Source organism: Sus scrofa, chromosome 1 (genome assembly GCF_000003025.6).
Source record: "Sus scrofa isolate TJ Tabasco breed Duroc chromosome 1, Sscrofa11.1, whole genome shotgun sequence".
Classification (NCBI taxonomy): domain Eukaryota; kingdom Metazoa; phylum Chordata; class Mammalia; order Artiodactyla; family Suidae; genus Sus; species Sus scrofa.
In genome coordinates, this window is record NC_010443.5 from 19,673,095 (window position 1) to 19,690,924 (window position 17,830).

Consider the following 17,830-nt stretch of genomic DNA (forward strand, 5'->3'; position numbering starts at 1 on the left):
TCCTTATGGGAGGAACACAAGGAAGCATTTTCAAACATAGTTAGCAGTAGTCATGCCCATGGTGGCAGAAGGAACATCTTACAATTACAGTCCCTTCTTATTTTTATAGTATTTCTGTCCACTCCAGATACAAAGAGATGTTTGCAATAAAGCTGATGAGTAAGATAGGATGTTGATGAAGAAGGAAATTTTGTAGGTGACCCCTGGTTTCTGATGTAAAAAATCATGTGATTAAAGGTACAGTTACTGATATAAGCTATTTGGAGGAAAGTTACCTTTAGACATACTATATTTGAAATGCCCAAGGCACCCAAGTAAAATAATCAGCCAAGTGTTAAAATGTGGAGCTGGAGATATGAAATTCAAAGTCAATGACAGTAAGTGATCTTTGAAGCCATGATAGTGTATGAGATTACCTAAGGAAAGAAACAGAATGTAGCTTCAGATCAGGTCCTGCTGCATTCTGTAGCTTTTTTAAAAGAGCCGTAAAGGGAGAGGAGCCAAAAAAAGGAGAGCAAGAAGGAGCAGCAAAAGGCTTAGGTAGTCCTGGAAAGTGTGCTGTCAAAGGAGGTCACCGGAAAACTCAGTTTCAGTGAGGAAGCCGTTAGCAGCTGTAGCCCAAGATGGACTAGTTTGGTTAATAAAAGTCATGGGTGACTTCAAAACGAGCCCTTTCAATGGAAACTCAAAGGCAAAAAGCAGATTAGGAGGTAATGAGGAGTGACTAGGATAAGTAGAGAGAAAATGCCCAACTACTTCATAAATTTAGCTACGAAGTAGAAAAGTGAGAATTGTAGCCAGAAGAGGATATGAAGTGCAGAAAGACTTTGTTTTTTGGTTTTATTCTGTGTAAGATAAAAGATTCTTGAGCTTGTTTCATCTCCAATTAAGAAGAATAGATTGAAGATAGAAGAGATACCCTGTTACACAGGTTTCTTGAAGAGACAGGAAAAGTGTTGATATATAAAGAGAAAGTAAAGATCTCATTGAAATTGAATAGCTACAGGAGTAGGTTAGGCTATTGAGAACCAAGCTATAAGAGTAGGTGTCCTTATCAGAGAACAGCAGATCTTAATTGGTCCTTCTCAGAGAGGACAGACATCCGGTACTCTAGATGTGACTGGATATCTGAGAGCAGGAGAAGCAAGGGTGCTAGAAGTTGCAGCAGTGAAACCTGCATATTGAATGGGTGGTCCTACTGGATGGGATAAAATATCCAAAGTTAGCTGTTCTTTAACCTACTCAGCGCACAAAGAACAGCTTTCTTTTCCAGTCTCCTTCCCCTTCTCCCCCTTTGTTCCTATTCCTGTAGTTTCTTTCCCCCTTTCCTTCCCATAAAAATAGTCTTTCTTAGCTCCCTTCTATCTTTTCCTCTAGCCTTGGGCATCCCAAGGGCCACAAATGGCATGTGTAGCTGAGAAGGGTGCCGACCCTTAGATGAAAGTGTTCGTCACAGTACAAGGAACAAGCAAAAGAAAGAACTGCTGTGTCAGGCTTCATGCAGTAAGGTTTAGGAAGTGATTGCTTTAGCTACCAGTAAACAGCACAGCCTCTATGAAACTGAGTCATTGAGCCCATCCATCCCAAACACCTGTTCATTGATGGCAGCTTTCCTAGGCACCCGGGAGAGAGTTCAGGACAGTTAGGCTTGCTGTCCTTTTGGGACAGGGATATCAGTGTACAAATACAGTTTATTATGCTCTGATTTCTTCCTGTCTTTCATGGTTATCGATGAACACATGAAAAAAAAAATTAAAAGAATACAGAATTTACTAAAATTAATTTTTCTGTTGTTGTAGATACATATGTACTTACATTTCCTTTTTATTAGATACATGGCTGAACATTGTACCTGTTTGGCAAGCAAATTTGATCGCTTTTCCATATTTTTACATTGCTTCTTTCTGCGTTTACTTTTGCTTTCTGTCACCATTTGTCTGCCACTTCTACCTTCTGCTGCCTGTCCCCTTTTCTGTCACATTTCTGCCACCTTCCCCTTGAAGTATCTTCTTATTGTTTTCTCAGACTCTCATTGCACTCTGACCATCTGAAATTATCCCACTAAATTGTCACGTCAGCTCTCTTGAAGTTGAGGGACATAAGATGGCTCTGTATGAATAATGAAGGCAGTATTTTGAAATTTTATAAATAGTAGTTCATACTGTTAATGAACTCAGGGGTTCTTTTCTTATTGTTGATTTTCAAATCCCTGAGCTTTATTACACACTGCTGAGAATTAATTTTTTATTTATTTTTATTAAAGTTTTTATCTGAAATGTTTCTTTCACTCTATGCATTCATGTGAAGACTCTCAGACACAGCAATGTAATATCATACACGGTATTTAATCATAGAGCTGATCTCTGATAAGATATTTGGAAAACAGAATTCAATAATATAAGACATTTTTTTTCCTACTGGTATTTCACAATGTAAGGAATCCTGTTGATTGATCATAGAAATAAAATGTTCCCAATAGTGGATGCATTTGGGTTAAAGACTGTGTCTACCCTAACAGCAGTGTGACAGTATTCCTAAATGACCCTTGGAACCTACTGGGCATCTCACAAAGTAAACAAAATTCCCCCTGCAAGTTCTGACAACTGCCAGGCATTTTAGATGGTGAAGTAGGCCTCCTGGCAGAACATATGCCCCACGTGGCATGTTCCTGTGTCCTGAGTTTGGCTAGGATTCATGCAAAGCATTTTTGTCAGTGGAAACCCTGCCCCTTAAGATGGACAAGATTCTTATGTCATAAGCAGTTTCTATCCAGGAGAAAATTCACTACATGGTTAAATCCACAGCAAAACAGCACCCTTCCCACGCAGCCTACTCACATACACAAGGCTTCATCTTCTCAAACTTTTGAATGTCTGATACTCAACTCTCCTGCTTTTTAAAATAAAGAATTTCTTCAGGCTCAATTCCTAAAAATTTTAACTCATTAGATCTCAGATCTGGCCCAGGAATCTGCAGTTAAAAAGCAAATCCATTCATAATAGAGATATTTTGTACAGCCTTTTTGTAGAGGAAAAAAAATACTGTATTTCTACATTCAAACTCTCAGAAATATAGCACTACCATGTGTCAAATTCTACTATATGTAAAATCCTGTTGTTTCCTTTTTAGTTTTCTTTTCCTTTTTTTTTTGAGTTTTTGTTCAGTTGATTCAAAGGTGGCTTGTGAAGTCTGTCTTGTACTTTCAGAATATAATTAAAATAAATATCTGGGGAGTTCCCATCATGACTCAGTGGTAACAAAACTGACTAGGATCCATGAGGATGTGGGTTTGATCCCTGGCCTCATTGAGTAGGTTAAGGATCCCGTGTTGCAGTGAGCTGTGTTGTAGGTCACAGATGTGGCTCAGATCTGGCAGTGCTGTGGGTGTGGCATAGGCTGGCAGCTGTATCTCTTATTTGACCCCTAGCCTGGGAACTGCTGTGGGTGTGGCCCTAAAAAGCAAATAAATAAATAAATAAACAAACATCTGGGTGGAATAAAACTCATTGTAAAATTCTGACTGAGTTTAAAGTTGACATAATATAATTTGGTAAATATAATCCATAGTGGTTATCTTTAAATATGTCTGTCTAAATATAAGAACTTAATATGTGAATGCTAACTGGTAAAGGTAGAATACAATTAAGTGTTTTTGTTAGAAAATGTCATGAGTAAATAAATTATAACTGCAAAAAAAAAACTTCTGTTCAACTAACCAAGTTAGCTCTTCAGCTGTTATTGTGTCTTAAAGTTTGCAGTAGCTTGCAATAATTGAACATACAGTAAAGACTTTTAAGGTATAAATTATCTTTATGGAAAACTTACACATTGTGGAGTGACACTCCATTCAAATGTGGAAAAGACATTATTCATGAGATGAGGGCTTTGTTTCATCCATTACTGCATCCCTGGTATCTAGGACAATGCCCGACTTGTAATAGGTCAGTAGATGGGTGAATGGACAGGCGGATGGATGGACCAACAACTCATTGGTATTTGTGTGTGATATCCCCCAAAACCTTTGTGTCCAAATAAAATGTTTAACTTGTTTGCAATTACTAACTTATCTCTTTGAAATAATTATTCAAAGTATTTAAAAGAACAGGATGTTTTTGTGTGTACTTGTAAAAGTTTCCACATAGAGTGCCTAGGTGAAATTTCCATTGAGTTTCACTCAAGTAACATGTGAAGAACCCAACCATTGCGGCAGGCATATGCTTGAAAAGTATTCCTACTTTGTGAGATCAATCATACAAGCTGTGTAACTACACAGAATTGTATCTGTCACTACCAACATGGGTTTTTAGCATAGTGAACAGGTGCAGACAGAAATAAAACAATGTTAACTGATCTTACTCAGCTGGAACTACTATGGACAGCACAGGCACATTGAAAGCGTTAGCTCTACTTTAAAAAGAAAAGGCCAGAATAAAAGTAATGAAAGTCAGAAAACACCAAGACAGGAAATGACTTCCTTTATAGAAATCATTCAGATTATTTGCAACTTTCCTTATTTCCAGCAAGAAAACCTAAAGAAAAATCTATGACCTGTCACCAAATTATAATCCCAGTTTCTCATGTAACTGACTAGAGACCACAGTTCTTTTTTTGGAGGAAGTGAGGGGAAGCTAATTGTGTAAATTTGTTTTTTTAAAAGTGATGTTCTTCAGTTAGGTGAATCTTCAAAAAATCTAATTGCAGTATCTTTGATTCTTATAGTGTATTTAAAAAAATTTTTTTTAAGTCAATAATAACTGGAAGATTAAAATATTTTCTGTGCTCTGTCTCAGGGATGATTGTCCTGAAATGCTGTCTGTAGCAGCTAGCACAGTTTAGGCATCCATTTGACCCTAGAGCAGTAAGAGGTGCAGCAGGACAGTGGCACGCGGCACCCGAGTGATGACATAATTCAAAGACCAGTTCACTTGTGATAAACACAATCCCAATTGTAATCATTGACGTAACAAGTTTAAAAGATCCCACAATTACAAGTCTCCCACCCATTCCCCTAAAAACCTTATTCATCTGTAAGAAATCAGGGTAAACAAAAGTACAGTATTATTTTTTAATAAAAGCACTTTGCACAAAAGAATAAAAATTAATTCATAACAAATGGCACACAGTAAAAAGTAGTGTTCTCCATCCTTCCTTCTTACCTTGCTACTGTGAACAGTTTCCATTTTTAGTTATAGAGATCACCTCTACGACTTTAAGTAATATACACAAATTTTGTTTCTTGCTTTAAACAGACTCCTCAGTTTCAAATATGAGGAAATTAGTTCATCCATTCCTCTTTTATTTTGTCTTTTCCCTTCCACATTCTAGTTTTTGTTGTAGTATCATTTTTATATTATGTTTATACATTCACATTTTGTTACCTAATTGTGGATGCGACTTCCCTATCTAGAAAAAAATCAGTAAATAGTATGCACAATAAGATGAATACTGTTCATTATAGAACCAAATAGAGTGATTGAAGTCATTCAGAAAGGAATGTAATCCTAATCTTCTATCATTTAAACTTTGCTTTTCAAGGAAGTATCTTCCAAGCACCCTACCCTAATAGAAGTTCTCATTTTTTTAGCTAGCTTCCTTCATTTTGCTGTCAGCCTTATCTGGAACCATGTAATTCATGGGATCTTCGGTCTGTGATTCTCTTTTTGCTGTGCAGTATTGCTTCAAGAAATTTTAACATGAGTATGTGAATTGAAAACTTCAGAGTTTTCATACTTCTGAAAATGACTTCATTCGGCCTTCACCTTAGAGTGTGAGTCTTCATATTGTAGAATATATAACATATAAATATACACTAATATATATTAATTATTATAAAGATATATTAAAGATAATGTAGAAATATATAGTATCTATCCAGTCTCTAAAGATATGGTCTGCCTCTTAACTTAGTCTATAAACATAGGTATTCTCTCTGATGTTTAATGAAAAATAGATTGAGTACATTCATCATCTCCTTTGTGTTGACTTTTCTGATGTTCTTTAGGACACAGCCAGCCACGTTAGCCCTTAATTGCACCAGTGGAGCTGATCATGACCATGAGAATCCATAGACATTACAGAGAAAAAGGAGTAGGTGAGGGAGTGTGGACGGATTAGGTAAACAAAGAAAATAAAAGGGGCCAAAGGAAGAAGGACTAGGCTAGTGAAGAAGGGATATAATGGACAATAAGCTCTTGGTTCAGAGTCTTGGATTGCCAAGTCCTGCTTCAGAGTTCCCAGTCTTGCTCCAGAGTTCCCAGTTTTCACTTTCATGGTAGATATCATTAAAAATACAAAGCGACAATCGTTTTCCAATCATAAAGCACTATTTTGCTTTTATTTGTATAAATCAAGTACAAGTAGCACTTTGCTACTATAGTAGGGAGATGTCATGTCTGTTCTTTTTTCTCTAAATAAGGAGTTTTAACAGATAGGAAATAGATCTGAAGGGAATAGTGTGAAGCCAATTATAGTATATCTTCTACTCCATACTCATGGGATTTTCCTATTAATATTATTCCCTCCTCTTTCCCCAATAATAAGACTTTGGAGAATGAAAAGCAGTACCTCATTCTTCAATGCACTGGTAAAATGTTTAGTCCCATGGTCGGGGCGGGGGGGGCGGTGATCAAAGTCTAAATCAAGTACTACTTGGTTGTTTTATTATTAGAATTCTTTCAGCTTCCCAAATATATGACAAAACCAAATATATGACAAAACCAAAACTGAGTTTTCCATCCTTTTAACACATTTAATAGCTTTTGATTCACAGTTTAGGTTCTCAGAATTTTATAAGACCCTGAGAGTGTAGAGCTGCCTTATTTCAATAAAATTTAACTCAGTGATTAAAAATAAGTTAGTTGTACCTATTTAGAGTAAATAAGAGTCTACCTGACATTTCAAATCTTTAGTTATGTTATTACACATCTAGGCCAGATTTAATGAGAAATTCTTGCTGATATTTATTGCTAATGGATCTTGACTGTTTTTTCATTGCCTTGACTGCTTAGCCAGTGGTCTGGAGCTTTTAACGTTGTTGGGGTTTTTTTAAGATTTTTTTTTTCTATTGTAGTTAATTTACAGTGTTCGTCAATGTCTGCTGTACAGCAAAGTGACCCAATCATACACACGAGTGAGTGCCCGCGCGCACACATACACATTATTTTTCTCTCATGCTCCATCATGTTCCATCACAAGTGACTAGATATAGTTCCCTGTGCTATACAGCAGGACCTCATTGCTTATCCACTCCAAATGCAATAGTTTGCATCTACTAACCCAAAACTCCCAGTCCATCCCACTCCCTCCCCTCAGCAACCACGGGTCTTTCCTCCAAGTCCATGTGTTTGTTTCTTTTCTGTCTATAAGTTTGTTAGTTCCATATATTAGATTTCATATAAAAGTAATGTCATATGGCATTTGTCTTTATGTTTTTTATTTACTTCACTTAGTATGAGAGTCTCTAGTTCCACTCATGTTGCTGCAAATGACATTATTTTGTTCTTTTTTATGGCTGAATAGTATTTCATTGTGTATGTATATCACATCTTAATCCATTCATCTGTCAGCAGACATTTAGGTTATTTCCTTGTCTTGGCTATTGTGAAGAGTGCTGTAGTGAATATGGGGGTGCATTATCTTTTTCAGTGAAAGTTTTGTCCAGATATATGCCCAGGAGAGGGATTGCTGGGTCATATGGTAATTCTGTCTATAGTTTTCTGAGGTACCTCCATACTGTTCCACAGTGGTTGTGCCAGTTTACATTCCCACCAACAGTAAAGGAGGGTACCCTGAAGCTTTTTAATTTGTACTTAATTTTCCAGAAAGAGAAAGACCAGTATGTGTAGCTTTGAGATCATTTGGTTTAGTTCATAAATTACAAGCAAGGGAGATCTTTATATCTAAAATAAAGAACGTTTTAGAAGACTTTTGTTGTAAAGAAGGAAAATCCCATCCTGTTTCTTCAGTGTTAACTATCATAATGCCCTTAGCTGCTTAACTCATGAGTAGAAAATTAGGAGAGGCACTGACTTCACATGGGTTGTAACACTGTATATGTGTCCTTTCACAGTTTCCTAGCTAACCTTAGAGAGAAGTAGTTCCTCGGAGAGAACAGCCACGAAGATACTGTCAGGAGGGCAAAGGCCAGATGATGGGTCTTCATTCCAAAGCTACTCCTGGTCATTGATGTTTCAGAAACATGAGGAAAAACCAAGCTTTGATCAGAGTCAGGGTTGGTAGATACATATCTAGAAAAACTGAAGAGACCAGTAAGAGAGGATAAGAGTGAGGAAAGGGACAAGAATTTCAGAAGAGGAATAGAGGTGCTTGAAACTAAGGGCAGCTTTATCAACCTAATATATTAAGAAATGGTCTGTCAGTGTGAGGAACTTCTATTCCCATGTACCATCCTCCCTAATTCCAGCCTAACTTTGCATCTGTGTGTTTACTGATGCAGCTAAAATGTAAGCGAGGTTGGATTGAGGCTGCCAGTTTACCTGTCTTGAGAATACTCAGACTCAGTTAACACCTTGCACAGGGATACATTAATATCCCTGTTTCCTCATCCATATCTCTTTTTTCTTTTCTGTGACTCTCTCATTTATAGCTAGATGGATGGATGGATAGGTAGATAAATAGATAAAACCTATATATAACCCATCTCCTTCTTCCCGTTCAATCTTTTTAACAAAGTGAGTATCTCTTTTCGGTAGCAGTGACCACACTGAGCAGTCTTCTCAGAAACTGGCAGATTTGAGCCAAAGTTCATTTATATGTTTGAGATAGAAATAAACATGAAAAGGAGCAGTAGAATGTACATAGTGCTCATTAAGATGGTATAATAAGCGTTCACTTCAATCACTTCCAGGCCAAAGCAGCAACATAGAGACATCCTTTGCTTATCTCCATATTCTGTAACATGCCTTAGACTACATGTATTTGGGAATAAGGGAGTATCTTTACATCTTTGTATATTAAGTGCCTAGTGGAGTTCTTGTCACTTAGGTGTACAGAAAGTTTTTCTGAATGATTTGAATGAATGAACTTACCTAAAATGTTAGAGGGACTTAGTCATGGGCAAACATCTAGAAGAAAGTCTGCCCTATCTCTCTGGTCACTTTTATTAACTCTGCTCTTAGACCAACCATGGTCTTTCCAGTATCATTTTGGGACTTTTGCTTTCCCCTTGGAAGTGACAAAAACACAAGCAGAAAAGAGAAAAAAGCTAAGAATAAAGGACTAACATGTAGCTATCTCCGATTCTGAAGATTGGAAAAAAAGTCAACAGGGTTTGCTGACTTTGTTAACCTCTCCTGTACATGCTGATAGGTAGATGAAAAAAAATGAGTATTGATAAACCTGAATAAGATGAAATCACCGTCCAATTGGTGGCTTCTTTTAGGACCAGTTCTGGTGATTTCATTATAGTTTTTCTAACACAGATTTCACCTCAGGCCTGCTTTATGTTGAATGAAATCCAACTTGTTTTTCATGGCTATTCTTTTCTGAGTCTCTCTAGCTTTTGCAAGTAGAAAAGTGAAAGATGTTAGTCATTCTGAATGAATAAAAAATATTGAGAGTTTTAAATTATATTCTGACACCCTTTTATTTTTATTTGGTTTATTCATTGTTTTACTCAGGTGATTTGGGATTGGGATTGAGAAGCCTAAATGTGCATATTAAAATGTTTTACATTAAGTAAACTGGTTGAGTGTATACTGTTTACAAAGGACCATGCTAGCCTCTAGGTGATATAAAAGTAAATGCCATTTGGTCCTTGTTTTCAAACAATACATCCCCTGATAAATGACAGAAGTGTACTATATTGATGTATGATATGATATCATGTGAAATCATACTAGATAGAACCATGGCAGGGCAGTTAATTGAGGAAAAAGATGTTTTTCTCCAAATAAAATTTCTCATCTTTCCCTTATGAAAAACAAATTTAAATGTCAAATACAGAAAACTCTAATAAAATAGTATAAAGAGTATTCTTAGAATACTTAGTTTTTAATTTCATGTATCATTGATCAAGCATTTGTGAATTACTATAAATATTGTATTTTAATATAGCACTTTTGCTTACATTATTGAATTTAATATAATTAATAACTCAACATAATTAATATAATTAATTAATATAATTTAATATAATTCAAATTTAATGTGAACTACAAATAGGAAAATATTTACAACATAAATTTAACCTATGTAGTATATGAGAGGTCCTACAAATCAGGGTCTTTTTTAATTGGCAAAGCATATGAATAGACAGTTCACAAAAGAGGGATTCTCAATGTCCAACAAATCATAATCAAACTCATTCTCAGGAAAATGCAAATAAATGAAATTTTGGTTCCTCATTTCATCTATCAGATTGACACAGAACTGAATTTTAACAAGTGTGCGAGGAAGCAGGCACACCTCACTGCTGATGATAGTTAAAAGTTCCGACATTTTCAGAAGACAGCTTAATAGGGAATCTACCAAAATCCAAATATTTTAAAAATTTCTTTAACCTTTGACCCATCCACTTTGATGCACCTCTTCAACAAAAATACTTGCACCTTTACCCAAAGCTGTAACTATAAGCATAGTCACTGACATACTGTTTGTTTGTAAGAGCAAAAAAAACATGAAATCGGAGTTCCCATCATGGCTCAATGGTTAACAAATCCGACTAGGAACCATGAGGTTGTGGGTTCGATCCCTGGCCTTGCTCAGTGAGTTAAGAATCCAGCTTTGGGAGTTCCCGTCGTGGCGCAGTGGTTAACGAATCCGACTAGGAACCATGAGGTTTCGGGTTCGGTCCCTGCCCTTGCTCAGTGGGTTAACGATCCGGCGTTGCCGTGAGCTGTGGTGTAGGTTGCAGACGCGGCTCGGATCCCGCGTTGCTGTGGCTCTGGCGTAGGCCGGTGGCTACAGCTCCGATTCAACCCCTAGCCTGGGAACCTCCATATGCCGTGGGAGCGGCCCAAGAAATAGCAACAATAACAACAACAACAACAACAAAAAAGACAAAAAAAAAAAAGAATCCAGCTTTGCCGTGAGCTCTGGTGTAGGTTGCAGATGTGGCTCGGAAATGGCGTTGCTGTGGCTGTGGCCGGTGGCTACAGCTCCAATTAGACCCCTAACCTGGGAACCTCCATATGCCGTAGGAGCAGCCCTAGAAAAGGCAAAAAGACAAAGGAAAAAAAAAAAAAAAAAAAGGAATGAAATCAATCTAAATGTATATTAATAAGCAAATTTTTAATAAATTATATCCTAACTATTGTGCAACGATTGAGGTGAGGTATATATAAAGATCCTACGTGGTAAGATTGCTAAGATTCAATATTAAATACAAAGGCCATGTTATAAAATATGATTAAAAATATTTGTGGGGAGTGTGTGCATTTGTATATAGGCTTCTGAAATGCATAAGAAGCTCTTGCAGGATAAATGCCAAATTCTTAGTGGTGTTTAGAGAGGAGGGCATAAAGTAATAGATTTAAAATTTTTAATCCTGAATACTTCTGTTAGGTTAGTTGTCCAATAAACGTATATTGCTCTTTTGTAATTTTAAAATATTATCCAGAAAGTGCTTTGCTGTATGTAGCGAATAGGACAGAAACCAGATCCTTATTTAACTTCTACTCAGTTTTTCTCCTTTAGTTTCCTGCCTTTCTTTTTAGAAAGATCAATAATACTTTTTAGAATAGTAATCCTTCATTGTCTAGGGCATTTTCATTTAACAACAAATTATGAATTTTTAATAAGTAGACTCATAGTATATTTTCAACACAGTAACTTGTAACTTGAGGCAACATTTATAATGACAATTTATGATAATTTTAATGTTTTCAAGTTATCTAAAATGTGAAATCTTTGAGATAAACTTTAACACGGTGGCCTAACAAGGAATATGCATTTATCGGCTCTGTTATCAAAAATTGTGCAGGGCATGCATGCCCAAACCAAGAGTCACAGATATGGGCCCCCTCTTCTTTCTTCATTGTTCTCATTTCAGTAGCCACTTTCTGTCCATCTGGAAGAAAAAGGCATTAAGTTCGTCTCACTCCCCATTGTAGCTTTCTGTCAAGCAGAGCTTTGGATTTCCAGACTTCCTTATTCTTCTTTCTTCTGTTTGTAGAAGGTAATGGGACTGGGACCAGATGGTTCAGAATCATAGCATTTGGAAGGGATCATTGACCTGAACTGGCCAAATTTTGATAAAAGGGAATGTGCTGGTCTTTTCTTTCATAGAGTTGGCACTTCAGGTTGGAGTGTTGCTCATAAAATATTACTCTTTTCTTTTGAACTTTTTGTAAGAGGCAGCTTAATTTCGTAGTTATCCTGGTATTTCGCTTGAAACTATCTTTGAAAATAAGACCTTGCAAGGAACAGAAATTTCTTTCTGAACCCCTAAGTGATCACTTTATGCTGTTTCCTATTTTCTGTTATTTGAGATAATTTTGCTCTTAAGATAATTTTTAGATTGAAATAGGTCCCTTATATTTTTTAACCTTTCAAGTATAACTGAAAGTATACGTATCCAGAGAAATAAATAGAAAGTCTATGTATCCGAGGCATAATATGAAAATTTTAAAACTTCTCCCATAATTCTTTGTTGTCAACTAGTATACAACCTTAAAAATTAGTATGGCTTTCTTCCTTGTTTTGTTTATATTTTTACCTATGAGTATCTCTTTGTGTAAAAGTAGTAAGGGCGGGTGACTTGAGGAGAAGAGTATCGGAGTAGTTTTTACTTCTTTTTGGTTCAGTCTGCCCCCGCTTGTGGGGTAACCCTGTCAATGTAGTGCTTATATCCAGTGTCTCCAAAAGATAACAAGTTCTTGAGTTTCTATTATTTGCCAAATAGTGGGCTAAACACTTTGTATTCATTTTCTCATTTAACTATCACCGTAACCTTAGGAAATAGATATTATGTCATCCCTGCTTGACAGAGGAGGAAACCAAGGCTTAGAAAGGTTAGAGTCTTTGTAACTAAGGAGATGTAGAACTGGCAGTTGAATTTAGATTTATCTCATTCATTAAAATCCCATGCTCTTATTCTCCATGTCATACCATCTCCCAGAGCATTCCAGGAGCAAAACTTTCTCAGTGACAACTACAAAGGCTTCCTTTATTTGTTTTCTTATTTCTTTATTTTTTCTCATTCTCATACTCTTATCTTAGAAATGGTTATGGAAAGTACAAAAAGTACTCTTACACAACATTGTAAATCAACTATACTTCAATTTAAAAAAAAAAAACAAAAAAACACTATTTATCTAGCTTTGTATAAATCTGCTTCCGTCCAACTGGATGCCATTTGTACCTCTCTCATCATCCTTTATAATGCCAAAGGATGATTCATGGGTTAGATTCTTTACTGTTTGTTTACATTAGTGTTTTGAGTCATTATGTTCTGAACATCTTCAATGCCATAGTATCTGAAGAGTGTTTTTTAATACTATTATTCAGCTTATCCAAAGTAAGAAAATTTTGTAACTATAAAACATAACCCACTTAACTAAAAAATCTTATCTTAGGGTCATATCATTGTATAACTTTCTGGTGTGCTTTTTTTTATTTTTCATATTCAGTTCTCTCAGGGTATGAATTCATAACTTCTACAATTTGAGGCTAAAGAAAATTTGCAGCATATACAAAATGAAAAGGATAAACACATATGCACTAATCATATAGTTTTGGTAATAAAAGTATTATATGTTGATTATCCATTCCATTGTTAAGTAGATTTCATTTGGTAATAATGTATTTTTCCTTTGTGTTCAAAGGGCAGCCATTCTACAAAAGTGGAAGCCGTGGTCAGAACTCTGATGAGAATCCAGCTGAGAGATCCAGGGGCCAAAGCACTTGTTTTCTCAACGGTACAATCAACATTTTCATCCTCAGTGTTAACTCGGACTGGCTTTTTGTTTCTAATCAGTTTATATTTGAGAACTAATTGTTAATGTTTGCTGTAATAAAATGAGATTCAGAATTACTGATAAATTTTTCCATATTAGATTATTTTTAATGTCCATCAAAAATAATTATTTTTAGAGAAATTTGCTGATGCTTCACAAGGCACTAGATTTCATGTTTTCATATTTTACTTAGAGATTTTTCTTATTAATTTTTTTAAATTAGAGTCTGTAACTTTGAAAGTCACTTCACAAATGAACGTGGTTAAGGAAAAGAAAATTAATCTATTGAGTAAAGGGTATTGAATGAAATTCTAGTTTTCATTTTTGAAAGATAAGTAACCACATCCATTAAGTACTCCATAATTGATTTTCTAATATTTATGTTTAAGTCATTTATTAAAAAAGTTCACTTTTATTCTACCTTTAACTAGCATTTGATTAAAAAAAAAAAACTTTCACAGAGTTCCTGTTGTGGCTCAGCGGTAATGAACCCTACTAGTATCCGTGAGAATGCAGGTTCAATCCCTGGCCTCCCTCAGTGGGTTGGATCTGGCATGGCCGTGAGCTGCGATGTAGGTCAAAGGCACAGCTTGGGTCTGGCATTGCTGTGGCTGTGGCATAGGCTGACAGCTGCCCTAAAAAGCAAAAAAAGAAAAGAAAAGAAAACTTTCATGATAAAACAAAATTATATATATATATGTGTATATATGTGTATATATATATGTGTGTATATATGTATATATACATATATATATATGTGTGTGTATATATGTGTGTATATATATATATATATATATATTTTTTTTTTTTTTTGTCTTTTTGCCATTTCTTGGGCCGCTCCCGCGGCATATGGAGGTTCCCAGGCTAGGGGTCAAATCGGAGCTGTAGCCGCTGGCCTACGCCAGAGCCACAGCAACGCGGGATCTGAGCCGCGTCTGCAACCTACACCACAGCTCACGGCAACGCCGGATCCTTAACCCACTGAGCAAGGGCAGGGACCGAACCCGAAACCTCATGGTTCCTAATCGGATTCGTTAACCACTGCGCCACGACGGGAACTCCCAAAATAATATTAATGGTATTTCACTTGAAGATTTTGTTTTCGTTTACTTCATTTTGAGATAGAAAGGGTTTGTGGGGTTTTTTTTTTTTCCTATTTTAGGGCCGCACCCACAGCATATGGAGGTTCCCAGGCTAGGGGTCTAATCAGAGCTGTAGCCGCCAGCCTACACCACAGCCACAGCAACCTGGGATCCAATCCGCGTCTGTGACCTTACACCACAGCTCACGGCTACACCGGATCCTTAACCCATTGAGAAGGCCAGGGATCGAATCCACATCCTTATGGATCCTAGTCGGGTTGATTAACCGCTGAGCCACAAAGGGAACTCCAAGTTACAAAGGTTTTTTTGAACCTTTATATCCCTTTTCAGACCCTTTTTATATGAAAGCTGTATGTAAATATTTGTTTTCCGATTGTTTTATGTGTTCTCAGTGGCAAGACGTATTAGACATTATTTCAAAAGCTCTCACTGACAACAACATGGAATTTGCACAAATCAGTCGTGTTAAGACATTTCAGGTATGTCAAGAAGTTTTTACTCATGTTTTTGGAAGTGGATTCAATTGGAAATTGAAACTATTCTTAACTAGCTTACTTGTATTTATTATAGTATGACGTATAAGCCACATAAACATGGTTTGAGTGCTTGATTAATTTTAAAATTAATATTTTAATTAATGCAAAGTAAACAAACTGCATTTATTTTCCATCAAACCATATTAAAGATTTCTGACTTGAGGTCCTTTTCTTTCATATAGGAAAAGATAGCCCCTGACATACCTTTTGAATGGACAGGGGCCTCATGCCCCTGAGATTAATTCTGAAGACACTGCATTAGGCAAAACTGCATATAGTCAAACTGTGCTTACATCACACTCAGCGCAATAACAGGAGACAAATACCAAAAGAAGACCAAGTGAAAATTTAGCAGATTCATGTCTCTTATACTCACTCTAACACATTCTTTCTCTCACTCTTTTCTCTAAGCTCATGTAGTTTAATTTGCATATGTCACATTTAGGTAGCTTGTGATTCCACTATATATTGTAAAGAACAAGATAGATTATTTAACACTTTTTTTTTTTCATAAGTCAAGCAACAAGTTCATGTCTTCTAAAATTGGTAATTTTACATTTAATTTTCTTAGTTATTACATTTCACAATGACCTGAATACCATTAGGCATGTTAACATGAGCTGTAATATACTGCTATTATTTCTAACTATACAGCTAAAAATTTAAATGTACCTTTCTTTTTTAGGAGAACCTTTCAGCATTTAAACATGATCCCCAAATCAATATTTTGCTGCTGCCCCTGCACACAGGTTCTAATGGATTAACTATCATCGAAGCAACTCATGTTCTTTTGGTGGAGCCCATATTGAACCCTGCCCATGAGCTTCAGGCCATAGGAAGGGTGCACCGGATTGGACAGACAAAGTAAGGACTAAAATTAACATTAGTTTGCTCAGGTTCCTAAGATACAAATCAGCATTTAAACTCTTCATTTATGTTCATCATAACTTATTCATTTTTAGTTACTTCCTTATTTTTTTTTTACTTTCAAATGTTATTATATGAACAGGAATCATTTTGAGATTTCCAACCCTCCCTCCCCCGAGCAGCAAACCCCAAATTCTCTGATTTTTGTCTTTCCTTCTTCAGAAACTACCCTAATCACTTTATCAAAATAGTTTCTTAAAATACTTAAGACGTACTAAATTGAAAGCATCTGTCATAACTTGAGAAGAATTGATTTTTGATTGGCTGCAGTAGCCTGTATTTAAAATTAAAGAAGGGGTATCTTATGCATGACTGAAAACAAATAGCTCCTTTTTAAATTCTTTCCCTTGGGAAAATACGTCCCTCCAGGTCCATTCCCATTGTGGCTCAGCGGGCTAAGGACCCTACTTTGTCCCTGACCTCTCTCAGTGGGTTAAGGATCCAGCATTGCCATAAGCTGTGGCATAGGTCACAGATATGACTTGGATCTGGTGTTGCCGTGGCTGTGGCATGGGCCTTAGCTCCAATTCAGTCGGTAACCTGGGAACTTCCATATGCCGAAGGTGTGGCCATAAAAAGGAAAAAAAAAAATAGGATTGAGGTTTATGGGAGAAATAATGGAAGAATGATTTATTAGCAACAAACTAGTGGAGCAAAGGATGGGGGCGAGCACTGGAACAGCGTCCTCGTGTGGGGAGTGCTTTTAAGAGGAGCATGGCCTGTTCATCTGTAGCCATAGGCAGGAGGCCACCGTGTGTACCTTCCGTTTTTATTACAGTGGAAGAGTTGTCTCTTTTAAACACCAGCCATTCTACTTGTCCTGGGTCCCATCCCTCCTCGTCTGTGCAAACACAATCCTCTTACAATATATTGCCACATACACAGTCACTCTCCCACATTCCACCTCTGCCTCCACCTCCTTCCCTTCCACTCTGTCTCGACCTCCCATTTGGGTTTTGTCCTCACCAGGCCACTGAAATGAGGCTAATGTTATTAACGACCTACTTCTTACAAGTGGCCCCTTAGGGTTCTTTTTCCTCTCTCCATACTCCCTAAGTGAGCTCCTCTGGTCCCAGAGCTTAAGAAGCATTTTTAGATGACTCTCAAATATATATCCCTCAGCCCAGACATACCCATTTAGCTCCTGGCCCAGATTCATCTCTCCAGTTCTATCTCTGCACATGTATCCATGGCCTCCATGCCTTCCTTTGGATACTTATCTAATAGCAAACTCAAGATTATCGTCAGCAAAACAGAATTGTATTCCTACTGCACTGCCATCCACGCCGAGCCTTTCCCAGCTCATTATGTTGCACTGTTTTCTATGATTTCTCAGACCAGAAATCTA

General features: G+C 36.7%; 1 protein-coding gene across 6 annotated transcripts in view; it reads left to right on the forward strand.

Moving 5' to 3' along the window:
• Positions 1–17,830, forward strand: part of SHPRH (SNF2 histone linker PHD RING helicase) — an 84,530-nt gene that overhangs the window by 60,180 nt on the left and 6,520 nt on the right. For 5 of the 6 annotated variants that reach the window (XM_021087080.1, XM_013992509.2, XM_001924790.5 and 2 more), the window contains 3 exons: positions 13,785–13,877; positions 15,412–15,498; positions 16,241–16,419. In XM_021087080.1, coding sequence (XP_020942739.1) covers positions 13,785–13,877; positions 15,412–15,498; positions 16,241–16,419 — 359 coding nt within the window. Of the gene's footprint in view, positions 1–13,784; positions 13,878–15,411; positions 15,499–16,240; positions 16,424–17,830 lie in introns of those variants that run through there. The other variant, XM_021087086.1, reaches the window with a different exon arrangement.